This window comes from Staurois parvus, unplaced genomic scaffold (genome assembly GCF_062004578.1).
Source record: "Staurois parvus isolate SC_StPar_1 unplaced genomic scaffold, SC_StPar_1.0 ptg000354l, whole genome shotgun sequence".
Classification (NCBI taxonomy): Eukaryota; Metazoa; Chordata; class Amphibia; order Anura; family Ranidae; genus Staurois; species Staurois parvus.
The window spans coordinates 2,834,284-2,861,363 of NW_028318150.1; the positions used below are offsets into that span (position 1 = coordinate 2,834,284).

The 27,080-nt window shown below is 40.6% G+C and overlaps 1 protein-coding gene across 1 annotated transcript in view; it reads right to left on the minus strand.

Annotated features, from left to right (window-relative positions):
* Positions 1–367: 367 nt before the first annotated feature.
* The window catches only part of APC (APC regulator of Wnt signaling pathway), a 153,912-nt gene continuing 127,199 nt past the window's right edge, over positions 368–27,080 (minus strand). Inside the window, exons 11-16 of the mRNA XM_089684736.1 lie at positions 16,493–16,588; positions 16,268–16,407; positions 13,735–13,812; positions 13,188–13,304; positions 12,366–12,580; positions 368–10,102 (exon numbers count right to left, since the gene is read on the minus strand). Coding sequence (XP_089540862.1) covers positions 3,598–10,102; positions 12,366–12,580; positions 13,188–13,304; positions 13,735–13,812; positions 16,268–16,407; positions 16,493–16,588 — 7,151 coding nt within the window. The 3' untranslated portion in view covers positions 368–3,597. The remainder of the gene's footprint in view (positions 10,103–12,365; positions 12,581–13,187; positions 13,305–13,734; positions 13,813–16,267; positions 16,408–16,492; positions 16,589–27,080) is intronic.

A 27,080-nucleotide genomic window follows, 5' to 3' on the forward strand; every position in this document is an offset into this window, starting at 1 on the left:
GAGAGCACAGCATGGTCAGTCTTCTGGCTGTAATGGCAAATCAGCCTGCTCTCCTCCATTGATCACACTTATGTTTAAACCCCCCACTCCCCCCCCCCCCCGGCCATTCCCTGGGATGTGCTGCTGTTTCTCTTGTTTTTCCTGAGTTCCTTTTGTAGCTGAAAAAGGAGGTTATGCGATCATTTATTTAAAAAAAAAAAAAAAAGGGGGAAAAAAAGGTATTTATAATTTTTTTTTATACATATAGTTTAACAAAGATCAACTTTCACCGGTTATTGTTGCAAACTGCCTTTTTCATAATCAAAAAGCCTTTAGTAAGCTACAAATGATGTAAAAGTAATTCAGACACATTTATTAGGCTCACACATTGTAGTTTTTACGTTTTATTGCAAAAAGTCATAAAATCTTCTCAGTCACGCATAGATAAACTGCTTTGACAAGAAAAAAGTTAGTGTTTAAATTAGAAATATCCACAACCATCCAGAAATACATTATTCCCATCTTGCTTATACAAACTAGTTCACTTTTTTCAACAAAGATACACACAGTGTGGAAGAGTGTGCAGGTTATCTGTATGATCCATGTACTGAAACTGCTTTGCAGTGCTCTGACTGTTGAGAATGAACAAGGAAGGAGGGGGAGGGGAATTAAAAGAGTGCAGACTTAGTTTAAAAATTCAATAAATTAATAGCTCTTTCTGTAATCACAACTACATGAAAAAAAATCAGCTATGTGATAAAAAAAGGATTTACATTACTTATAGCAAGCAAAAAAACAAAATATCTGTGTACAAAGCTTGCAAAACTGAACCCTGTAAATAACTATATTCCTGTTATTTACTGCTACAAAACAAAACAAAAAAATCTATGGCAGAGATGTGTCGTCGTGGATTTTGGCAGGAAGAAAATGTTTGAGCTCTCAGAGCTGATCTTATTACACCAAAGAAACTCATTCTCAAGATTTTAATTGGCAACTAAACCTTGCAATGAGTTAATAAATGCCATAAGTGTAATAAAATGAAGCTCCTATGCCTAAGGAACAAAAAGCAAGGTAAAAATTTGCAGCCCCATTCCCATTGAGAAATTCTGCATGCCACACAACTTTTTTTTTTTTGTTTTTTACATTTCACAATAAAAACACAATTATGAATTTACATACAGTAATAATTTATTCAGAAATGTTCAGTTCGGTTATTCAGACTTTGTCTCATTCATAAAAGAGCAGTCATCTCACCTCAAATACCAGAATATACAACACTTAGCATAGCACTAAGAAAAAAAACAGAAAAAAAAAAACAAACTATGTCCAGTCTGATAACTGACACCAAGAATACTCTTGGACACGATCTAACTGCAACACTGATTTCCTTATTGTTGTAGAGAAATACATTGTGTAGATTGTTACACCAGATCTACTGTACCTATGCATCTCATGATATCACAGTACTTCTGAAAATGGACTGTCAGATCGGACACGAAGAAAGGCAGGCCAGGGGAGAAGAGAAAAAAAAAGAAAAGGCTTTCAGTAGCAGTCACATTGCTGTACGTTTAACAGCAGCATGATAAGAAACCTGTATTCAAAAACACTACAAATGTATATTGTGTGTTAACACTTTGTCCCTGATGTGAAGGTGTTGGTCATGTTCCTCAAGGATATCAATTTATTATTAATATGAAATGAATTTCAAAAATCCTTTCAGTGCCAAACATTTGTGAGCATTTTCTGGTACTGAAAATGTCAGAAGGCAGCTCCACTAAGAGCAGATTCATGGAGAAGGATGTGTGACTTCAGAGCCTCCTTTTCATTCATCTGTAGGTTAAAGCGAAATGAAACTGTCCTATCCTGTACAGGCAAGGAAGCTGTGACAGTTATTCATGGCATGCCTTGAGTGTACCGGTTTTGAAAATAGTCAAAGCGGAATTAAACCTCTGTTAGAAAAATAAATAAATTGGGCCCCAGGAACTTTTAGCCTCAACGTGCTAGTATGCACAGCATGTTAGCACATTATGGAAGACTTACCTGGCTAGTGGTCCTTCCAGGGCTCCAGTCAGTCACAGGCACTGCCATCATCTTCTAGGCTTCGTTCTGGGTTCCGATTCTTCGGCTGTTTGGTTTTCTGGGCCACGATGACATCACTCCTACACATACACACAGCCGTGCTGTAAATGTACGCGGAGCAGTACATGTGCAACTTAGGGTACACAAACTAACAGGCAGAGAGAAGGGTTATGACAGAAGAGACCAACAGGGTTTCTTCTGTCATATTATTATTACCAGTGTGGGGTTTTTTTTAGGTTTAATTCAGCTTTAAACTGATGGGTTTAGTTCCGCTTTAAAACTTGTGTGCCAAACCTTACCAGGTTCTGGTAGCTTACAGCTCCGTTTTCTATCTACTGACCAAAAAAAAAAAATCTTAAATGCAAAGTTAATGAAGCTCTTCAAATTGGACTTTAAATAATGACTAAACCCAAAACCAAAAATGCTAATTATTGCAGTTTATATTTAGATGGACTGGCTGCATTTGTTTTTTTTTCAAGCCAAGAAAATTACCTGTTGATCTTGTCAAAAATGCAGCATCCTTGTCACTTCCTGTGAGCTTCATAGAAGGTATTTTCCATCCTAGTTATCCTATAATCGACCACATGCACTGCCCCATTATAGAGATGAAGAGATATGAGATAGTCTATATCAGGGGGTCAGCCTAGGGCAATAACCATGGTTGCCTCAATAGATATAGTGGAAGAGTTATGCAACCACCTAGGGACAGGAAGTGTGTTTTATGCAGAACTACCAGAAGAAAATAAAGCAAAAAAGGCTTGAAAGAAGAAAACAAATGCAGCCAAGCAGTAGTAAGCTGCAGTATACTACATTTTTGGTATTAGGTTATGACACATTTGAAGGAAGTGGAATGAGGATACAGTTGTGATGTTTTTATTCACACTACATTCACATGTACCTCTAGCTATCCACTTCAAGCAGAGTTGCCTTTTAAACAACAAGCATACATTTACTAAAAGGTATATTAACCTAACCTTTCCCTTGTTCTGCTGAACTAAACTATACTAGACGCCCTGCCGTCTACTTATCTCTAGAAGACTGCTGCATCCTGCTCCAAGCTGCACTTGGTTAACATTGGCCATATCTAAGCAGTAAGCCCTCCCTATCTCACGTCATGGCAAGATGGCTCTATTCAAGTCTATAGGTGCTCACTGTTGCCAGAGTTAAAGAGGAGCAGAATGTAGACATCTTCTTGAGCTAGTTAGGCAGCTGGAGTGGAAGGTTGGTGGAGGGCATAATATAATTTAGTTCAGGAGTGACAGGGAGGGAGGATTAGTGATTTTTTTTTGTTAGTAAAAGTATGTGTTTTTTTCTTAAGCAGAAATGCCATCTGTATCTATCATATTTGTTCAAATTGTGCCCATATTGTAAAGTAAGTGAAAACAATTTTATGAATTATGGCTTCCTGAACAACCCTCATCAAAATCAAATATATTTACAGATATTTTTTTTTTATACTTTTTTGTGTATTTTTGAATATACATGGACAGATAAAAATTGTACACCAGGGATTCCTTAAAACAACTGCCGTGAATTTTTTCAAACAGAAGTTACAAGGTAAGAGCCAGAATGTCTTTTGGGGCTTTGAGAGCCACTAGAGTCTGTGGCTTCATTTTTTGAGTCCCTTTTTTTTGAGTTTGTAGTCACTGGAGTTGGAATCTGAGATGGCCGAGATGTGCTACCATCTGCATTACTTTTCCTGGGACTAGGATTATAGTTAAATGGAGTGACACGTGCGGCAACAGTTCCACTTGGTGAGCTGTGTTTGCTTGAGCTACTTGAACTAAATGGTGTACGCTCTGGAACTGAATTTTCATTAGTCTCTTGCCCTGTGGGCTGACTGTTTATTACAGGTTTTGGGTCAGCCCCCTTTGGATCCAAACCATCCAATTTAATAAAAGATTTCTGCCTATTTTCCAAGACAGTCCCATTCCCATTCCCTGAATTATGCCTTCCTTGGTAGTCCCTTACTGTCTCATCATTTTCTCCCTGCTCTGATATATTGTCAATAACTGGGGGAGAATTCCCAGTAGGAGTTCTGCCTGATCTAGGGTTATTGATCGGGCAGTCCTCAATTCTTACCCATACATCTTCTGTTTTGGAGACAGCTGGTGCCATCTGGAATACGGTTTTACTTTCTAGTGTACTGTTAGACTCTGCAAGAATATTAATGGAACCAATGCTTGACGTTTCAAGGATTTCACTCTCCTTTATCTTTCGCCAAGTTCCTTTTGCAGATGGCGGACAGTCTGTGCTCGATTTATGCCCAGGAAAGGAACACGGTGGCTGCCTTTCATCTTCGCTCTTTGCTTTCTCACTAGATTCAGAAGAAGCAGACAAAATTGAAGATGAGCTTCCTGTTCTCCTCCAAGTACTTACACGAGGAAGGGATGATGAATGTTTACTATGCTCGCGTTTCCATGTACCTGTTCGAGTAATTGGAAGCCTGGATGGTGACTCAGAATGTGACCGACCAATATCATGACGTTTTCTGAGGTCACTGTGCTCTGAAGGAACATTCAAGTTTGGGGGCATTTTCCGCCAACCTCCAGCTTGTACAGGATGAGCTGATAAAGACATATCAGGAAGGGATGGGCTCAAAGCCGGTGTTTGAGATTGAGATCGTGTAGGGGAGTCTGCTCTTGATGAAGAGGATAAAGATTCAAAAGATGCAGACTCCTCCAATTTCCTTCTTAATGTTGGACTAGGTGCTTCCTTAATAAATGTTGACTGCCGTACTAAAGCAGGCCTTTCTGACCTATCTGACTCACTTCCACTGGACTTTGTTGATGACATTCTAGACAGTTCTGCTTTCTTACCGGATCCAGCATTGTTTGTGTTCTGATTTAAACCCTTTGATGCGGACTCGCTTCTTGGAATACCGCTAGGGGCTTTAGGTAGATTGCTTGTGGGCTGTTTACTTAGGTTCTGCTGGCTTAACTGTCTACCTGGTGATGTATAGGACATTCTACCTGAGCCTGAGGACTTGGTGGATGCTGTACTGGGAGAAGATGTTCTTGGCAACTGGGAGAATTTGTTGGGAGGGTTTATTCCACTCCTGCCTGGTGAAATAGAACTACGACCAGGTGACTGCAAAGGCCTACTTAATGGTTGAGGAGATGGCCTTGCAGGAGTAGAGTCTCTTGAACCTGATCTAGAGCTACCCTTATTTGGTCCTCCTGGTGTAGTAGACGGTTTGCTACTGTAAACAGATTCAGATTTAAATTGCTTTTGTCCCCTAGGAGAATTTGTGGTAATGTCATTGGAACATTTTGATGATGTATTTTTCATAACAGGAACTTTTTTTGAAACAGGACTTGTGCTAGGAGAACTAGCACGGACACCAGGTATATGTATCATTGTTCTCCCACGTGAAATTGAGGGGGTATTTGATTGTACTGACTGTTTACACTGGCTTGAAAAGTCAGAGCTGGAGCGGGATTTTCCCGTAATCATGCTTTTATAAACTTTCTTTCCTCCCTTGATGCCTTTAGATTCTTCCTCAGTTTTCTTATTTTCTATTAAACTTTTCTCTCCAGGTTTTAAAATTCTTGGTCCTTTGTTTATGGTAATGGGCTTTTCTTCCTTGTCAGGAGTAAGATGGAAAGGGGAGCCCAAGGAAATACCAGATTTTAGTGAAAGAATTGAATCAGAGTCTGATGAGCCTTGCCGAGACAAAGAAACTGCAGCAGCTGCTTGATGTATGCGGCTAACAATTGAGTTTGCACCTTCCTGAATGGCTTTCCAGTCAAAGTTTTCTGAATCTGGAGAAAAGGCATTTTCAGAATCAGGGCTTTGCAGATCTCTTAAATCTAGTGTAAGATCGGGTTCCTCAGCAAGTATTCCACCAATGCTATTTGAACGGGCCTTCTCGCCTTCATTCTTAACTTTGGGAGGTTTTTTCTTCTTTGGCATTGCTGAAGTTATGCATTCCTGAAGCAAATCATCTTCAGAATCAATGCTTAAAGAACTCAGAGAACTGTTTCTAGAAAAGCAGACAGGAGTATCTTCAACATGGAATGATTTTGGTGCATAACCTGATGTTTGAGGTCTACGCAATGCCATATCTGAGTCAGCAGGTTCATTTTCTTTTGTTACCTCAATTTCTTTGTTGTTGTTCTCTTGGTCAATGTCACTTAGAGAACTTAGAGATGAATTGCGAGAAAAGCATACAGGTGTGTTTTCAATGGCAAAATTCTGCATTTTCTCATCACAGGCTGCTCCCCTATCTTGAACAGATTTAGATGCAGGAGGAAATGAGGCTTGTTTTTGCAACAGTGACTTAGGTGAAGCTCTGCTTGCTGGAATCTTATGACTTGACTGCCCCTGTCCTGTTTGATTCGATGGAGGACTTTTATTTGCTTTTCTTGCATCTGCTACTTTTTCTTTTCGTAGCTCTTCTTTTTCTTTTGAAAGGTCAACATCATCCTCATCAAAGTCTAATGAACTGAGTGAATCATTCCTTGAGAAGCAGTATGGTGTGCCCTCTATTGGTGTATAGTGGTGTGGAGAATCAAATGCAAAACTTCCTTTTACACGCTCTTCGTTGTTGGAAAGCTTATTTGTGGACTGGCTTCTTACATTTTGCTTTTTTGCTTCACAGTAAGGTTTTTCTGGTCCTAGGCTCATTTTGTGTTCAGCGTTCTTCTTTGCAGGTCCAGTTAGCTGTGGAATAGGTTTCACTGGAGAGGTGGGCTTCTTTTCAGTTTCTTGGGAATTCTTTTTATTTGAGGTAGTGTTTCCACTGGTATGATTAATCTGATCCATTATCTTTTTAACTCTATATGGTTTGTGACTTTTCCCTTTGGGCATTGCTGAATGTATGCATTCTGCAAGAATATCCCCTTCTTCTGTTTTGTCTTCATCATGCCTTAATGCACTGGTGCTTGCATTTTTACCAATTTCTGTGTCATCTGTACTTCTTCCTTCAGTTGGAATTGTGTCTCTTTTTTCAAAATGTGTAGGCACAGGTGGTGCATTTGCTTGATCATTAGTTGCCAGCTCATTTGGTGGGGATTCTATGGTGAGGTCACTGAGAGATGTTGCTGTAGAAAAATTTATTGGTGTGCCTTCGACACAGTAGACTCTAGGCATATCATCGGCATGGGTGAAACTGACATGTTTTTGAGCCTGTAGTCTGTTTTGAGGGGGAAGTAGTTTATAGACTGGCAGCTGGCTTGGTTTTCTAGCTGTAGGTGGTGCAGTTTTAGAGGCAGGGGGTTGTGAAGTTTTCTTGTTTTTCCTGGAGGATTTTGTAGGCATAGCTGATATTATACACTCCTCTAATATATCAATGTCATCATCTGTATCATCTAATATATCCTTCTCTGGCTCTGCTTGCCGGTCTTCTTTTGACTCTTGATGAACAGTGGATGCTTTAGACTTGTCTGACTCTGCTTCATTCCCTTGATCATTTTCAAAAACAGGGGGCATGATTTTAAGTTCTACATCTTTTGGAATATAAGGTTCATCAAGACTAAGAGCACTAAGGCTTGAGGCACATGAAAATCCATCTGGTGTGCTCTCTGTGGCAAAATGCAATAAGGTATCTGCTTCTTGAAGCACCTGCACCCTCTGAACTGCTGCATGCACAGTAGTCTGTTTTGTAGCAGAGTCTCTTTCCTCTGTGCCAGCTGCTAATTTAGCTTTGTTTACATCTCTCTTGCTTTGTACTACCTGAGGTGGAGGGGGAGTTTTACTTCTGCTTGGAGGCATTGTTTGTCCTGGGCTGTCAGGAAGATCACTAGGACTTATAACACCACTAACCATACCACTGCATGGCTCACTCTGCACAGAGCTAGCTATTGAATGGCTCTCAAAACTATCAAGAGAACTTACAGAAGTGCACCTGCTGAACATTAAAGGAGTTTCCTGAACGTAATGTTCTGGGGGGCTCTTCGGTGTCTGAGCACCACTTTTTGAGGGCGATTTAGCACCTGAGGAGAATTCTACAGACTTGTGCCTTGAAGGGTCTGAAGGAGACAAGTTTGAAGTATGCAATCTGCTAGTTTTTGTTCGTATATGGTGTGATGTGGAACGAGATTCATTTGTCACGCCTTCCTTAGTAGTAGAATCTCTACTATCCTTAAGTTCAGTTATCTGAAGTGAATTATTTCCATCTGTTCCCTGGGATACTCTTTCACGCCCCTCAATTTCATCTTCAGCAGAAGACAAAGATGACAAAGAACTGCAACGTGAAAAACATATAGGTGTATCTTCAACGCAGTAGGTCTGAATCGTTTCTTGATTTATTGATGGAGGTTTACTTGTGGTTTGTTTTTGCCTGTTTTGACCACTTCGAGCTTGAGCAGAATTAGGATGAAGTTGATTTTGTCTGTTTGTGTTGGGTGACGGAGTTGGTGTATTGCTGTTGGATGTCACATGATCTTTCTTAGCTCTTTGTTTGGAAGAAATCTTTGAAAAAGAAAATGAAGGTTTTTGCGTTGTGGATGGAACCTCAGGAGGATACTTTCTACTGTAATCAATGGGCTGCTCAACATGGTGTTCTTCTTGGTTGTAATTTGCCATGCTGAAATTGACTTGCCTGTCATCTTCATCTTCTTGCTGTTCTTCCTCAGAATAACGCTCACTGAAGTTGGTTGTTTTGTCATCATCAAAGTCATCAACCTGACAATGAGATTTGCTAGACTTCTGATTCATTACGATAGTAGAATTTGTTCGGATCTGGTCACCTTGGGCGTTTGCCACCCTAGTACGATATGGTGAGGAATTTTCTGTCTGTGATAAATGAGAGGGAAATTTTTTGTGTTTCTCATCTTTGTTTTCTGTGAATGCAGTAAAAGGTGTTTTGGGACTTCTAGTCTGTCTTTGTTCATTTTGTTTCATTTCATTATCCACAATATGTTTGGGTCTTGCCCATCTGTCATTTTGAGTCGGGCTTTGTCTTCCAGAATTTAATTGCTCATCTGAATATTTGAGACTATAATTTATTGGAGTGTCAAGTTCAGTATCATTATCATCCATGTGATTAGCACTGTGTATTTTATGAGCTAGACCTGCTGGGTACTGTCCATAATTACAAAATTTACTCTCATCATCTTCAGAATATGACTCAACAGATGGTTTAACTTGGCCACGCTTTCCATAGCCATCAGTGCTGCTAACACTATTTAAGCTATCATTTGAGGACATTTTATACTCCATGCTTTTCATATATGACACGGGACATCCTCTGTTAGAGTTTTCCCCTTTGGAAAAATTATAGAGATTTGTATGGGAATGGTTAGGTGTCTTTCTGGTAGCAGTTCTTTCATCCGATGCATTGTGAGTATCTGAAGAAGATCCTGAATTTCTGTCCTCTTGAGATAGGTGAATACTTGATACTTCATCCATAACTTTCGAGATTTGAGCAGTAGTTGACAGCTGGAGTCCTATGCGCTTGGTAGAACTTCCATCGCTGTTAGTATGATAGTTATTTAGGCCAGGGCGTTCTCTGTCCTTTTCTGCTCTGCTGCTGTCACCAGCTTGCCTAGAAGGTGCTGGGAGCACTGTTGCATTTATGTATGGTGACAGCACAGTTAAGTTGCCAGGGTTGAAGTTATCTGACCGGCAAATGGAGTCATCATGTCTACTTGAGTCCAAAACATATTCACTGTACAAATTTTGCTTATGTCTCTGCTTATTGCGATGTGATGTTTTGGGACTTAAGTTATCAATGTTATCAAATGTCTCAGATAGGTGTTGCGCATCAAGTTCTGCTTCCAAGGCTTTCTGTTTTCGAACATGAAGTGATGGAACACTGGATCCAGGAGACATGATATTGGCATCTTTATATTTAGCAGGTCTGTTTGCCATTAGATTCCGTAAGGCTGCTGCACTGCCCATTGCTATCATTTTGTGCTTTGAATGGATGAGGTTTTTGAGCATACTGACAGCACCCATGTCCCAGAGAGCCTCTTGATCCTTGGCATTTCGAGCAGATAAATTCCATAAAGTGCCACAAGCATTGCTGACAATAGTCAAGCTATGTGATTTTAAGTGCTGTAGTAGTGTCTGCAAGCAGTTGTTCTCCCTCAGGATTTGCCTAAAATGAGAAACGACGTAAGTGTCAACTAGAGGAAATAAATTCCTGAACAATGCATTATTTATTGTAACGACATGAATAGAGTATACAATTGCATCAGGCAAGAGACTATGGATTAAAAAATAGTAATATAAACCCAGATGCCCTTATTTTTCTGGCTAGAAAATGAGTGATCCTCATGGCTGCTGCAATGAGTGATCTCTGGGAAAAAAGATTACCATTTTTGTCCTGACTTAAATTCATTACAATAAAAAGTTTCAAACTAAAAAAAAAAAAAATATATAATAAACACACATAGTACACAACAGAATAAGGCTCACTAATAAAAATAAAACAGTAAAATGAAAAGTGGATATACTGCTGAAACATGCAAATCCGGCCTGAAGTTAATTTCTTTGCTTTGCATTACCCGCAAGATAAATGAGCCTCAGTATATCAATAAAATATTTTCCAGGTATCTAAAGTTCTTTACTACAAATCAGCTAAATTCAGAGTAAAAAAAAAAAAAAAAAAAAAAGAAGAACAAGGTGCTCATTTATGACACACAAAGCAAAAACTGTAATTCTTGTCCATGACGAATTTAATTTAGGAAAAAAAAAAAACATGCTTTTATTATCCCCGCTGTGCAATTACAAATAAAGTGGTTATAAACCCTTGCATACCCAGTGAAGTGACTGTGACACACGGAGATGAAAATTTCTCCTACATAAGTTGTGCCAGTTTATCTACAGCAATCTTTCCCCTACATCCATTTAAAGTGCAGAATTTACACAGGATCTCTCTGCTCTGAAAAGCAAGGTGTGGAGAATTGACATCAGTGAGAAGAGCTCTGAGAGCTTATTGAAGGGAAGGGACACACCCTCTTTCACACAGCAACAGAACTGTGGTTGTCAATCACAGGCTGTGCTCTCCCGTCACCTTTTTTCTCTTGGTTTCAGGAAAACTCGTCAGAAGTGACTCATGCTTATAGCAAAGCAATGAGGCAGAGGACAGAAAAGACACATAGTACTGTGCACTGGAACAAGCAAATACTATAGAGGAATATGTTTTGTTCATATTTCATGTCTGAGGTTTACAACCACTTTAAACATTTACTGGGAAAGAAATGGAGAATATTGTATGTAAGGTGGTTTGGCTGTTCATTGTGATTCCTTCTCTTAAGTGTTATGCCTTATGCAGGCCATAGATGGGTCGAAAATCGGCCGATTTTTCGGATCGTTAGTGGGCTAAATGTTCTGTCGTTTTTCGGTATTTTGGCAGATTTCTTTTATTGGTAAAGTTGGAAAAAAATCGGCCGATTTTCACGGCAATGATGGGCAAATCGGCCGATATTTTACCGATAAAAAAATCTGCGCATGAGCAGTGACCTGCAAGAAGAAGAAGAAGAGGATGAAGAAGAAGAAGAGGATGATGAAGAAGAAGAAGTAGAAGATGAAGAAGAGGATGAAGAAGAAGAGGATGAAGAAGAAGAGGATGAAGAAGAAGAAGAAGAGGATGAAGAAGAAGAAGAAGAGGATGAAGAAGAAGAAGAAGAGGAAGAAAAAGAAGAAGAAGAGGATGAAGAGGAAGAAGAAGAGGATGAAGAGGAAGATGAGGAAGAAGAAGAAGATGAAGAAGAGGAAGATGAAGAAGAGGAAGATGAAGAAGAGGAAGATGAAGAAGAGGAAGATGAAGAAGAGGATGAAGAAGATGAAGATGAAGAAGAGGATGAAGAAGATGAAGATGAAGAAGAGGATGAAGAAGATGAAGAGGATGAAGAAGAAGAGGAATTCCAGTCCGGCAAAAAGTGTCCCTGCAGAGAGCTCCGCTATTTCTTCTGACAGTTCCTTGAAAGCGGTTGCAACAATGTATTTATTTGTTTCCGAATAAAAACATCTGCATCCTAAATGGATACAAATAGATACATTGTTGCAACCGCTATAAATGTCAAGGAACTGTCAGAGAAATAGCGGAGCTCTCTGCAGGGACACTTTTTGCCGGCTGTAGACGGGATGAAAATCGGCCGATTTTTTTTACCGTTGCTGGTAACGTCGGCCGCATGAAAGACCAATTTTTCGTTTTTTTAAAAGAAAAATCGGCCGATTTTCGACCCATCTATGGCCTGCATTAGTGACATATAAATCATTTTGCACAATAACAGCCAAGGAGTCTATCCTTTCTTGAAAAAGCAAAGTGAGTTGACTATTTTTTGTGGAGCCTGTTTTCAACATACATTTCTCACAATATATTTTATTTACATATTAACATGGCAAAAAATACCAACCTGTGGTCTTCATTAGTGGCAATTAGGCTGGACACATTTCGCAATATTCCGCCTCCACTCTCTATGATAGCTAGTGTATTTGTCTGGCTTCTGTAAGTTAATGTGCCAACCAGAAAAGCCAGCGCCCCGTCAACAGAACATATGTCAGCTTTGTTCTCTGTGCAGTGTGCAGACAGGTTCCACAAGGCACTTAGTACACTCTTCAGGGTGGACTCCTATCAATTTAAAGAAAAACAAATATTTTCTTTAAAGATATATCACAATCATAGCTCATAAGTTTCAAAACCAACCTTCAGCAATAAATTAGGACCACTGTCTATGACCCTAAGGGGCTGATTTACTAAGACTGGAGTGTGTAAAATCTGGTGCAGCTCTGCGTAGAAATCAATCAGTTTCCAGGTTTTTTTAGTCAAAGTTTAATAGAACCACCTGAGTTTAGAAGATGATTGGCTACCATGCATAGCTATGCCAGATTTGCACTCTCCAGTTGGGGTAAATCAACTCCAAAGTGTTGTAAAATACAACAGGTACCACTCCTCACCATTATAAAATTACTGTACATTGGCTCAACAGAGCATTCAGCCAAATTTGTGACTTCAGCAAAAGACTAGAATAAGTACATTTGTACATGGAAGCTATTTATCACAGAATCCTGGAAATTAATTTACCTGTAGCAATCAAATCTTCCCTTACACATCAGTTTTCTTCATTCTTGCAAAAGGCCTCAATAACTATGCTATTGAAAGTAGTAGTGATCCTAAGAGATGAAAACCCAGAATACGGGAATAAATTGTGACCATCATGCACACAACCAGTTTTTACCTTTTTTACGTCCAGTGCACATTCTGTTAATGCTTTTACACTCCCAACTTCACGCAGTGTCTTTTTGCTGTTTACATCTGCTCTCCAGGATAAATTTCTAAGCACGCTTGCAATGACCTGCAGCACAATACAGCAGACATCTTTAACACTATTCCAGATTACCTGAGTATCTGTTACACATTTAGATTGATATACATCTGCCATTAATAGTTTTAATATTTAGAACGTGTTTTAAAATGACAAATGCTCATTGCTAATCATTTTGCTTAAATTGAAAAAGACAAAAATCCCAATTCCTATTCCACTACATCATTTGATATAAACTTTTTTTTGTACACATTAGTTAGCTTCACTAATAGATATGATCCTAAGTTAACAGTTAGAACATGAAACAGAGCATGGCTTACCTCAGAATTGCACAAAAGAGCAGTAATGAACAAAAAATTGTAATAAACCAGGTAAGCAAAATTGCTGAGAGCAGGATGACTAGGGAGGACATATAAACATTTAAAACATTAAATATTAATATATGTGCTAGGTAAGTTACCTGCTGAAGATCTTCACTTTCTGATTTTAATTGGGCTACAAGGGCTCGCATGCAGCTTTTCATTGAACACAGGGTGGCCTGAAAGATCAGAGAAGAAACAGTTTAATTATACACTAACAGAACTCTCCCTGCCCTGGCAAATTTAAGTGGTTGGGAGTTGCAGAACAATTGCTCCAGCCAGAGGATTCCCAAATGGAAATAACTGAAAATGTTTTCATTAAAGAAAAGACTTTGAAGAAGAGGAAGTCCACAGACCCATGTATTGCTGGTTTATAGTGTGTATAAAAGTCAGTGTTTTCAAAATCTGTCCTAAGAACCCAAATGCATGGGCATCTGTAACATACAGTGAAGGAATCCCCTGCTGATTTTGAATGTTTGCCCACTCACAAAAAAATGATCACTCTAAAAATCGAATGGTAGGTGTATTGTATCACTGAGAGACAGAATAGCAACAAAAAATTCAAAAGAAATGCATGTCTATACAAATTATGCACTGCTTTGCATGTTCATGAGGGAAATAAGTATTTGATCCCCTTCACAAAACATGACGTAGTACTAGGTGGCAAATCCCTTGTAGGCAATCACAGAGGTCAGATGTTTCTTGTAGTTGGCCACCAGGTTTGCACACATCTCAGAAGGGATTTTGGTCTACTCCTCTTGGCAGATCCTCTCCAAATCATTAAGGTTTGGTGGCTGATGTTTGGCAACTCGAGCTTTCAGCTCCCTCCACAGATATTTAATTTGATTAAGGTCTGGAGACTGGCTAGGCCACTCCAGGACCTTAATGTGCTTCTTCTTGAGCCACTCCTTTGTTGCCTTGGCCATGTGTTTTGGGTCATTGTCATGCTGGAACACCCATCCACGACCCATTTTCAATGCCCTGGCTGAGGGAAGAAGGTTATCACTCAAGATTTGACAGTACATTGCCCCATTCATCATCCCTTTGATGTGGTGCAGTTGTCCTGTCCCCTTAGCAGAAAAACACCCCCAAAGCAGAATATTTCCACCACGTTTGACAGTTGGGATGGTGTTCTTGGGGTCATAGGCAGCATTCCTGCTCCTCCAAACACAGCGAGTTGAGTTGATGCCAAAGAGCTCGATTTTGGTCTCATCTGACCACAACACTTTAGCCAGTTCTCCTCTGCATTATTCAGATGTTCAGTGGCAAACTTCAGATGGGCCTGGACATGTGCTTTCTTGAGCAGAGGGACCTTGCGGGCACTGCAGGATTTCAATCCTTGTCGGCGTAGTGTGTTACCAATTGTTTTCTTGGTGACTGTGGTCCCAGCTGCCTGGAGATCATTGCCAAGATCCTCACGTGTAGTTCTGGGATGATTCCTCACTGTTCTCATGATCATTGACACTCCACATGGTGAGATCTTGTATGGCGCACCAGACCTAGGGAGACTGACAGTTGTTTTGTGTTTCTTCCATTTGCGAATGATTGCACCAACTGTTGCCACCTTCTCACCAAGCTGCTTGGCGATAGTTTGGAAGCCCAGTCCAGCCTTGTGTAGGTCTACAATCTTGTCCCTGACATCCTTGGACAGCTCTTTGATCTTTGCCATGGTGGAGAATTTGGAATCTGATTGTTTGATTGGTCCTGTGGACAGGAGTCTTTTATACAGGTAACAAAATGAGATTAGCAGCACTCCCTTTCAGAGACTGCTTCTAATCTCAGCTTGTTACCTGTATGAAAGACACCTGGCAGCCAGAAATTCTGCTGAATGATAGGGGATCAAATACTTATTTCCTTCATGAACATGCAAATCAGTGCATAATTTGTTAGACATGCATTTATTTTGAATTTTTTGTTGCTATTCTGTCTCTGTGTTACAATACACCTACCATTCCATTTTTAGCCTGATCATTTCTTTGTGAGTGGGCAAACATTCAAAATCAGCAGGGGATCAAATACTTATCGACAAGCTGGGCACACCTTGCAACAATGTGGGCAGGTATGAAACAAAATGCCTAAAAATTGTCCAAAAACTGTATAGAAGCCAGAGGGTGGGTCATGCCTGCCTTTTAGTTACACAAAGCCACAGGTTTTTATTGTGCACCATTGCAACCATCTAGCCGCTGGCGTGATAACAACCAATTATGTCATTGGTTGATAAGGATGTCGGACGCCTGCACAGCATCCCTGTTTGCCCCTTCCTGTCAGCACTGGGGTCACATTAGCAAGGGAGTGAGGGAGAAGAGAAACATTGGAATACTAGTCAGTACCAGTGTGCAAAGATGTATTTTTTTGGAAGCATAAATCAGCTCTTAACACTGGGTGCCCAATGTGTGTGGATGCTGCAGCATTATGTACAACTATTAGTTTTTTACATTTTAAAATGGGGTGCCTCAAGATTGTGCAGAGTTGTAAAGGGTGCCTTGAATGGAAAAAGGTTAAGAAACACTGCTCTAGAGGGCATAAATTAATCTCAGAAAATACCCACTCAAATATGTGATCTTTAGTAATTTCTTTAATTGTACTATACAAGTTCTGAATCTACACAATAATGCATAAAAATGTAAATACCACCTTGTTGGCTACATCTCCAAAAGTCAGGTTTGTTAAGGCCATCCCAGCATATCGACGAAGTGTAATACTATAGTGGTCATTAATAAGTCCATACATTTCACAATCTACTTGAAGAAGTTCTGCAATAGCCTGTAATCCCCCTGTTTGGAAACAAAAATAATGTTACATTTAGAATCCTTTCCCATGCTTGGAAGCCAAGTCTTGGGATGTTGTACATCATCTTACCAAGTTCATTCATTGCATGCCTGTGTTCTTCATCAAATGAAAGTTTCATCAGTACACAGACTGCTGGGCAAATCTGATGTTCCACAGGAGCAGGCACTGAAAATGAAAGAAAAGGTTTCATGACTTCTTTAAACAGTGCATGCTAACTGGCATATGGCTCTGCAAGGAAATCAGGGGATTTGGCTTTAATGGATTTGGCCATCATACACTGAGCCAGGGTTAGTAGCAATTCTTGCCAGTTCAGCTTCAGTTTTGCCCCAGAGCACAACTAAATCCCGAGTATCAGCACCAGGCAGCTCCAGAATCTACTCTACAATTATATTTTATTCTGTCTTTAAAGTGGTTGTAAAGGCTCAAGGTTTTTTACATTCGTGCATTATATGCAAGAAGGTAAAAAAACCTTCTGTGTGCAGCATATCCCCCCCCCCCCAAATACTCTCCTAAGCCTCCTCTCGATCAAGCAATGTGCACTGGAGTCTTGGCTATCCCAGGGACTCTCTCTCCTTATTGGCTAAGACAGCAGAAGGAGCCAATGGCTCCCGCTGCTATCAATCACAGCCAGTGAGACAATGAGAAGAGAGAGGGCTCAGGGCACAGCCGCAGCTTCATCTGTGAATGGGACACAAAGAGCAGCAGTTGTCCCCATAGCAAACTGCTTGCTGTGGGGGCACCTGACAGAAGGAGGGGCCAAGAAAGCTTGCGGGGGACCCGAGAAGAGGAGGATCCGGGCTGCTCTATGCACACAAAAAGTAAATATAGCCGTTTGTGTTTTTTTTTTATAAAAAAAAAAAAAAAAAGATAACCTTAGTACCGCTTTAAGGTAACATGACACCATCATTTTGGCTTTGTAGTAAGCTGTGACACTTAAGAGGCACTGGAGCTCTGGTGGTGGAAGATTTCACCATTAAAATTCATGACAATAAATCTTATGGGTTAAATTAGCCCAAAACTGATGTTTCAGTCTTCTGCCTTAAAACATTCTCACTCAACTTACAAGTGGGCATATAGAAAAATGCAAACCCTCAAGTTGAACCTTTTGCAATCCTACTTCACACTGGGGGAAATTCCACATAAACAAAAATGATGAAAACCCTGTCTCTCAGAACCTTGCTTTCAAACGCCAGGATATCAAAGCCAGCAACCAGCAAGGATGGAAGATCTGTCCTTGAGTAACAGATCTGGTAGAGGCTGAAGAGTGCCAGCTGACAATTCAGCTTAGTGTACAACATTTCCTGAGGCCAATCCAGAGCTATGAGAATGACTGGAATGCCCTCACTTTCAGTTCTTCAAAGCACACAAGGTAATAATTTCAGCGAGGTCCATTGAGTCTGCTCATATTTTTGGGGGTTTTTTGTTAGCTTTTTTTTCCTGAGTATAGATCTTTGCTTGTCCCAAGCATGTCTGAAGCAATTTACTGGTGACTGGCTCATTACCTCTACTGGAAGTTTATTTCAAGCATCAACTACTCTTTCAGTAAAATAATACTTTCTGAGATTAGTTTTAAACTTTCCTCCAGTTCGTTTAAGGTCCTCATGTTCTTTATTTTGGTTTCCTGTTGAAAATACTGCCCTCCTGAACCTTATTCACCCCCCTTGATGTACTTAAAGGTTTCAATCATGTCTCCCCTTTCCCTTCTTTCCTTCAGACTATACAATGTTCCTGAAGTCACTCTAGATATGTTTTATCCCCCAGACCTTTCACCATTTTCGTTACTCGTCTGCTTGTTCTATCCTACCAATATCTTTTTTTAAGTGAGGTCTCCAGAACTGGACACAGTATTCTAAATGAGGTCTAACTAAAGATCTATATACGGGAATCAGGACCTCATTCCTCCAGTTGGTGACCCTGTTAGTGATGCATCCTAGACTTCTATTTGCTTTCCCCACTGCCTGGGCACCCTGTTTGCTCATTTTGCAATCATATGAAATAGGTCCCCCAAATCCTCCAATTTCCTCTGTAGTGCTGGCCAACACTGTACCCCCAATGTTGTACTCTCTAAAGGGATTCTTTTTCCTAGGTGCATTATTTTACATTTCCATTGCTTTGACCAATCTTCCAGCAATGCCAAATCATGTTGCATGTTACAGACACCTCCTGGGATATCAACCCTATTGCGCACCTTTGTGTCATCAGCAAAAAGACAAACCTTACCCAACAAACCTTTAGTTATATCACTTATATATAGATTAAATAGAACAGGACTTAGTACAGAGCCTTGGGGTACACCACTACTGACTGGTCTCTGTTCTGAAAGAACCCCATTTACAATCACTCTGGTATCTATCCTTTAGCCAATTACATATCCACTGAACCACCCAAGGGCTAAGTCCTAGCTTGTACAACGTTTGTATTAGATCATTATGTGGAACTGTATTAAATGCCTTGCTGAAATCAAGATATTCTAGGTCCACAGCGCCACCCTGGTCTAAAACATTGGTAATAGTAAAAAAAATCCAATCAGATTAGTCTAACATGATCTGTCCTCAGTAAAGCCATGCTGCTTTGGGTCTAGCAAATTGTGTGTTTTTAAATGATCAACGAGCCTTCTTTTCAGAAGTGATTCCAGTAACTACAACTGATGTTAGCTGCTTCATCTCTGCCCCATAGCAGAAATACTGCTACAGGGCGGCAGCTGTGCGCAAAATCACACACACACACACATATATATATATATACACACACACACACATATCTATCTATCTATCTATATATATGATTTTGCATAGCACAGCCATGCAAAGCAGTGTGCTTACAGTGAAGCACTAACACAGGACACAAAGTAAACCAGCACACAGTTAACTCTTTGATTGCCCTACGTTAACCCCTTCATGCCCAGTGCCATTAGTACAGTGTCAGTGCTTTTCATTAGCACTGATCACTGTATTGGTGTCACTGGGAATGTCAGTGACACCAAGTCAGTTCCCCCCAGTGTCAGAATGCCCGCCGCAGCCCCGCAATAAGTCGCTGATTGCCACCATTACTAGTAAAAATTAAATTTAAAAAAAAAAAAGCCCAGTATGTATACCATTTGTAAATGCTATAACTTTCATGTAAACCAATTAATTTACACAAATTGGGATTTTTCTTTTTAGCAAAGACATGTAGCAGAATACATTTTGATCTAAATTTATGACGAAATTTGATATTTTTAAGTTTTCTACTGGACATGTTTAATCGCAAAAAGTAAAAAATATTGTGTTTTTTCTCAAAATTGTCGATTTTAATATTTATAGCGCAAAAAATAAAAACCGCACAGGTGATCAAATACCACCAAAAGAAAGCTCTATTCATGGGAAAAAAGGACGTAAATTTCATTTGGGTGCAGCGTTACATGACTGCGCAATTGTCAGTTAAAGTAAAAGCGTCGTAAATCCTCTGGAGGGCAAGTGGTAAAACGCACTGGCCTGTAATTGGCAGCTTCTACCTTGCTGCCCTTCTTGTGAATAAGTACAATATTATCTAATCAACCAGTCATGGGGAACTTCTCCTGTTAAAAGAAATTGATTAAAAAGATCTGCTACAGGTCCAACAACTATACCTCGAAGTTCTCTTAGAACTCTGGGATGAATACCATCAGGGCCCATTGCTTTATTAATCTTTAACCAAGCCAGTTCCTCTGCTACCTCTGTCTCCGGAAACCCTAAAAATGAACCATTACTAGACTCAATATGATTTCCCATCTTATTATTGTTAGTACAATTTATTTCAGAAAAGAATGAACAGAAGTAATTGTTTAGGTGGTTTGCTACATCCAGGTCTGCCTCAACATAAGTGCTGTTTCCAGTTTTCATTTTACTGATCCCTTTTTTTTTTTCTATCACTAATGTACCTAAAAAAGGTTTTATCTCCTTAATAGATTTAGCAATTTCCTTCTCTTTCTGTGCTTTGACAGCACTGATGTGTTTGGCCTCCTTTTGTCTATTTTTATACTCTTCTTTGTCAGCTATACCTCCTGTTTCCTTGAATCTTCTATATGCTGATTGTTTTTCCTTACTATCCTAGTTAACTCTTTAGTGAACCATATTAGTTTTCTCTTCCGTTTATTCTTACTAACTTGCCGGACATATAATCTAGTTGCCTCCAGGATAGTAGACTTTAACAGTGCCCACTGATTACTTACTCCTGCAGTTTTACTCCAACCTTTCAATTAATTTTTTTAGAAATTCACCCATTTAAGCTAAAGCAGGGGTGTGGAAATTAAAAAAAAAAAAAAAAAAAAATACTTGTCCAGGGATTAAATCTGGGTCCCAATCTACTTGTCCCGCATGACAATATACTTGTCCAGATTAAAAAAATAAAGTTTTTAACCAAAATCGTATTTAAATCTGAGGTGCTTTTATGAATGTCTAGGGCTTTGTGGCGACTTAAACATTTCATTTTTTTTAACATTGCGCTGTATATCTCCTCCCCTCCCTGCTTGTCTCCAGCACCAAACCTGGGGACTAGCAGGGAGGGGAGAGACCTTGCAGTGTAATAAGCACTGATTGGGTGCTCCTCAGAAAAGGGGAGTCTCGGGTTTATCCCTTTCGCTGACAGAGCCGTCTTTGCATTTTTGCACACGTTTAAAAAAAATTCATTTTAGGCTTGAAGATTACACAAAAACCCCAAACATTATATATTTTCTGAAAGCAGAAACCCTAGAAAATAAAATAGTGGTAGTTATAACTTTTCATGTCACACGATATTACCGAAATGCAAAATTTCAGTAAAAAATACACTCAAGTTAATTTTATGGCACAAAAAAAAGCATTAAATTACCCTATTTTTTGTTAAAATATAAAAGATGAGGTCGCACCGAGTAAATAGATATTCAACATGTCAAATCTTAAATTTGCGTGCGCTCGTGAAATGGCAACAAACTTTAGTACCTTATATTTTCTATAGCCGACCATTTTAAATCCCTTATAGGTCATCAGTATAGTGTTACGAAGGAGGTCTTGTGCTAGAATTATTGTTCTCATTCTGGCGTGCACGGTGATATGTAATGTGTATCAAAAACAACGGTTTCATACGTTTGTACGTGTGTATATGTGGGGATGAGGGAACCTCAATTTTTTTTGTTTGAGGGGATGTTATGTGCTTGGGTGTAACTTTAATTTTTTACAATTCAAAACATTTTTTTTACTTAACTTTTTTTTTTTCATCACATACGGGACAAAAAGTCTCCTATGTGATGATTTTGGGTGACAGGTTCTCTTTATTGAGACATCCAGGGTTTAAGAGACCTTGAATGCCCCCCCTGAATGTAATGCAGTGTACATCACACTGCATTACATTCTTTCCCATCCTCAATGGCCAGAACATCTGTGAACAGTGACCTGGAAGTGACATCATAAAGTCACTTCTGGGTCAGCACATGCTGAACCAGTCCCAGTGCAGCCGCCTGAATGCTTTCACCTGACAGGTGAGCCCTGCTGTTTGCTCACAGCAGGGCTAAAGGTTGAAAGAAAAAAAAAAAAAAAAAAAACTACCTTCCCGCCTCGGGAATCAGGTGATACAAATTCAACATCCCTGAAAAGTTATCCTTTTGAAATCTAGAACTTTTGTTTTTGTATATGATTTTTCAATTCATTTTAATATCAAACCAAAGATATTGGTGATCAATAGAATCCAAATTTTCTCTCCCCTAAACATTAGACAGTCGATCCTCATTTGTCAGTACTAGGTCTAGAATATGATCACCTCTGGTTGGACTTTACTGTTTTAGAAAAACCCCATTCAAGGCTTCCATTACATCTCTGCTCCTGCTTGTAATAGCAGTTTGAGAATTCCAGGTAATGTCAGACGTGTTGAAGACGTCCAAAACCTTCCCCTTCATTGCCATTTGAGTTATCACGTCAATCAACAAGTTGTCATAATCTTTAGTCTGTCCTGGGGGTCTGTATACTACACCAATTCTAAGGGAAGATCCCTCTCTGGTTGAAAGGAAGACCCAGAGGGTTTTGAGTATTTTGTTTGATTTTTGAATCAATGTTAGCCTTATGCTGTTAATGACATATATGGCAACTCCACCTCCCCTCTTCCCTACTCTGTCTTTCCTGTATAGTGTATTCCCTGGTATAGTTATTTCCCAGTCATTTAAATCCTGGAACCACTTCTCTGTAATTGCAACAAGGTCCAAGTTGTCCTTAGACATAAGAGCTGTCAGCTCACAAACCTTGTTGCCTAAACTACGTGCATTAGTGCACATGACATGACAAACACCGCTATCTACTGCTTTATTTTTAACACCAGAAATTTTAACTGAAGTGACCACTCCATCAGTCCAGTCCTTAACAACACAAACCCTCACATTTGTTTCAACCTGCTGGGGACAGAAATGCTCAACAATTACATCTCTGCCTCCATTTCTCAGTTTAAATGCATGTCCTAAAAAACTCCTAAATTCCATACTAATAAGCTCAGCACCCTTGTATGAGGTATGCAGACCATCTCTTTTGTACAGCTCAATGTCAGACCACCCGACAGCATCATCACTAACACAACCAAAACCTTCAGCTTTGCTCCAATCCTTTAACCAAACATTGAACTCTGCTATATGGAGTACTTTCTTTTGTCCATTATGCACAGGTAAGACCTCCGAAAATGTAACAGTACAGCCTAACTGTTGAAGATCTTGGCCAAAATTCTGGAAATTCTTATGTACAGAACGCACATCATTCTTGGATAAGTTATTTGTGCCAAGGTGCACAAAATCATTAACATTGCACTCTTTACTAGCTTTTTTTGACAATTGTTAAAATGCGCCTTTTATCTCTCCTAACAGTAGCACCAGGTAAACACCTAACTTCCATTGACACTTCCACATGATTTCCTAAAGAAACACCTCTTACAACTGAATCACCAACAAGATTCCTTTTCCTTTTAGAAGCCTTCTACACAACACTTGCCTGGATTGCAACCTCCCATAAAACAGTTACTTTTAGCAAAGCAATTTCTTTTCAGGGTTCTCCTTCCTATGCTCACAAGCAGCTATATTTGCAACCTTTGTATCTGCCTCTAGCTCAGAAAGAACACAGAGTTATGCAGTGTCATCCCAAAAGCTACATGTTTATGGTCCACAGGCCTCACTCTTCCTGACCCAACAGTTGTCTACACTGCCCTTCTCCTGCGCATTCTTTGAGGAAGAGGTGGCGCAGGGCAGCTCAACAGAACAAACTGGCTTAGACAGCCTCTTGATCTCAGACTGCAGGGCACCAACCAATGAATTTAAACAAGCAATGTCATTACATAGACTAGAAATCTCCATACAAATGGGACAGCATCCCAGCTTACAAAAAGCACCACGAAAAACAAATGCCAAGCAAGTACTGCACTGAACTAAACCAGACATAAAAAAAGATTTACTTAAATTCAAAACACAAGTACCGTATTTTCCGGCGTATAAGACGACCCCCTACTTTTCCTGTTAAAATGTTTGGGCTATACTCGCCGTATAAGACTACCCCTCTTCCAACACACACCAAATAAAAATTAAAAAACATCAGATTTGATTTTAATATGGTATGGTATTCCAGTGATGGGGTGCTATTCCTCCCACTGACACCAATGATGGGGCACAATTCCTCGCTCTGACACCAATGATGGGGCACTATTCCTCCCACTGACACCAATGATGGGACACTATTCCTCCCACTGACACCAATGATGGGGCACAATTCCTCGCTCTGACACCAATGATGGGGCACTATTCCTCCCACTGACACCAATGATGGGACACTATTCCTCCCACTGACACCAATGATGGGGCACGATTTCTCGCTCTGACACCAATGATGGGACACTATTCCTCCCACTGACACCAATGATGGTGCCCCATCATTAGTGTCAGTGTGTGAGGAATAGTGTCTTATCATTAGTGTCAGTGGGAGGAATAGTACTCCATCAGTGTCAGTGGGAAGAATCGTGCCCCATCATTGGTGTCAGTGGGATGAATAGTGTCCCATCATTGGTGTCAGTGGGAGGAATCGTGCCCCATCATTGGTGTCAGTGGGAGGAATAGCGCCCCATCATTGGTGTCAGTGGGAGGAATAGCGCCCCATCATTGGTGTCAGTGGGAGGAATAGCGCCCCATCATTGGTGTCAGTGGGAGGAATAGCGCCCCATCATTGGTGTCAGTGGGAGGAATAGCGCCCCATCATTGGTGTCAGTGGGAGGAATCGCGACCCATCATTGGTGTCAGTGGGAGGAATCGCGACCCATCATTGGTGTCAGTGGGAGGAATCGCGACCCATCATTGGTGTCAGTGGGAGGAATCGCGACCCATCATTGGTGTCAGTGGGAGGAATCGCGACCCATCATTGGTGTCAGTGGGAGGAATCGCGACCCATCATTGGTGTCAGTGGGAGGAATCGCGCCCCATCATTGGTGTCAGTGGGAGGAATCGCGCCCCATCATTGGTGTCAGTGGGAGGAATCGCGCCCCATCATTGGTGTCAGTGGGAGGAATCGCGCCCCATCATTGGTGTCAGTGGGAGGAATCGCGCCCCATCATTGGTGTCAGTGGGAGGAATCGCGCCCCATCATTGGTGTCAGTGGGAAGAATAGCGCCCCATCATTGGTGTCAGTGGGAAGAATAGCGCCCCATCATTGGTGTCAGTGGGAGGAATCGTGCCCCATCATTGGTGTCAGTGGCAGGAATAGTGCCCCATCATTGGTATCAGTGGCAGGAATAGTGCCCAATCATTGGTATCATTGGGAGGAATAGTGCCCCATCATTGGTGTCAGTGGGAGGAATAGTGGCCCATCATTGATATCAGTGGGAGGAATAGTGCCCCATCATTAGTATCAGTGGGAGGAATAGCGCCCCATCATTAGTATCAGTGGGAGGAATAGCGCCCCATCATTGGTGTCAGTGGGAGGAATAGCGCCCCATCATTGGTGTCAGTGGGAGGAATAGTGCCCCATCATTAGTATCAGTGGGGGGAATAGTGCCCCATCATTAGTATCAGTGGGGGGAATAGTGCCCCATCTTTGGTGTCAGTGGGAGGAATCGTGCCCCGTCATTGGTGTCAGTGGGAGGAATAGTGCCCCGTCATTGGTGTCAGTGGGGGAAGGAATAGTGTTCCGTCATTGGTGTCAGTGGGGGGTGGAATAGTGCCCCATCGCTGGTGTCAGTGGGGGGGGGGGGAGGAATAGTGCCCCATCGTTGGTGTCAGTGGGAAGGAGGAATAGTGCCCCATCGTTGGTGTTAGTGGGGGGGAGGAATAGTGCCCCATCGCTGGTGTCATTGGGAGGAATAATGCCCCCTAAAAAGTGCCGCCCTGACACCAAGTGTCAGCATGCCGTACACCGGCGTATAAGACAACCCCCGACTTTTGAGAAGATTTTCATGGGTTAAAAAGTCGTCTTATACCCCGGAAAATACGGTACTAACCAAACATAGTTGGCTGTTTCCAAACTCCTGCTGTTCAAACTATGCACTTTTGTCCTGCTGCACTTCTGTATTGTTGTACTTCCAAAGAGCAAACTCCACTGAGTAAACTCTACAGAGTTACTATCTATCTTAAATACATTAAATAGGCACCAATTAGGACAACAGGTCACCTCTCTTACATAACAGGACATCTATCAGGTTCTGCATCCTGGAGACAAATCTGTCTAGTTTTCTGTTGAGCTGAGAAGCTGATCGACATCTGGCACCCCCAAACGCAGATTCTTCAGTCAAGTGGAAAAAGTAAGAACACCCTATGAAAATTGTTGGCTTTTAAAACATATCTGAACAAACATTAGATCTTTATTCAGATATACTTGAACAAGAGACACATAAAACTGACATGGTGTACTCATTCACAATCTAAATTTAAAAAAAAAAAAAAGATGCAGATTTGTCACATGGAAACAATAAGCACACTCTTATGTTTACCACCACTGCAAATCCATGAAATCTGACATCCCAGATCAGCTGCCAATAATTAGAAGCTTCTTAGGGAGTATGCAGGTGAAACCTCCTCTCCTACATTTTTTTATTCAAATCAAAGTGCAATAGATTTCAACCTGCCAGTTTGTCCAGGATTTGCTGGCCCAGAAAATTCAGCTGTTTATTCCAAAAAAGAAGTCTCGTAGGACACTGAAAATTTATTGTAGAGTGATCTGGCAATTCTTGCAACACCTGGTGCCAAAATGTATGCATTTACAATCAGACAAACCTACAGTTTGCCTGAACACTTAGGCATAGACCAGGCCTTTCTGAATCAAGTGCCATCGACTGATGAATTACAGCTGCTGGGCCTCAGTAACAGCAGACATGCTTGGGGCAAATCACGGCAGTATTTTAGCAGAACTCATACCAACTGTGAAGCATTGTGGTAGAAATGGTTTGGGGTTTCTTTGCGGTTTCAGGGCCTGGGCAGCTAGCAGTTGTCAAGCTATATATTTTGCATCATATCAAAGTCTGCTAGATGAGTATGTGAGGCCATATCTCTGAAAACTGAATTGAAAGCGATACAAGTGATACTAAAGCATATGTTTTTTTTGCTTCAAAATAAAATAGATGGTATTGTACAAAGCAATCCCTCACCACCTCTTTGGCAGTTTAATGATATTGTACAAAGCAGTCCCTTACCTCCTCTTTGGCAGTCTCCGGCTGG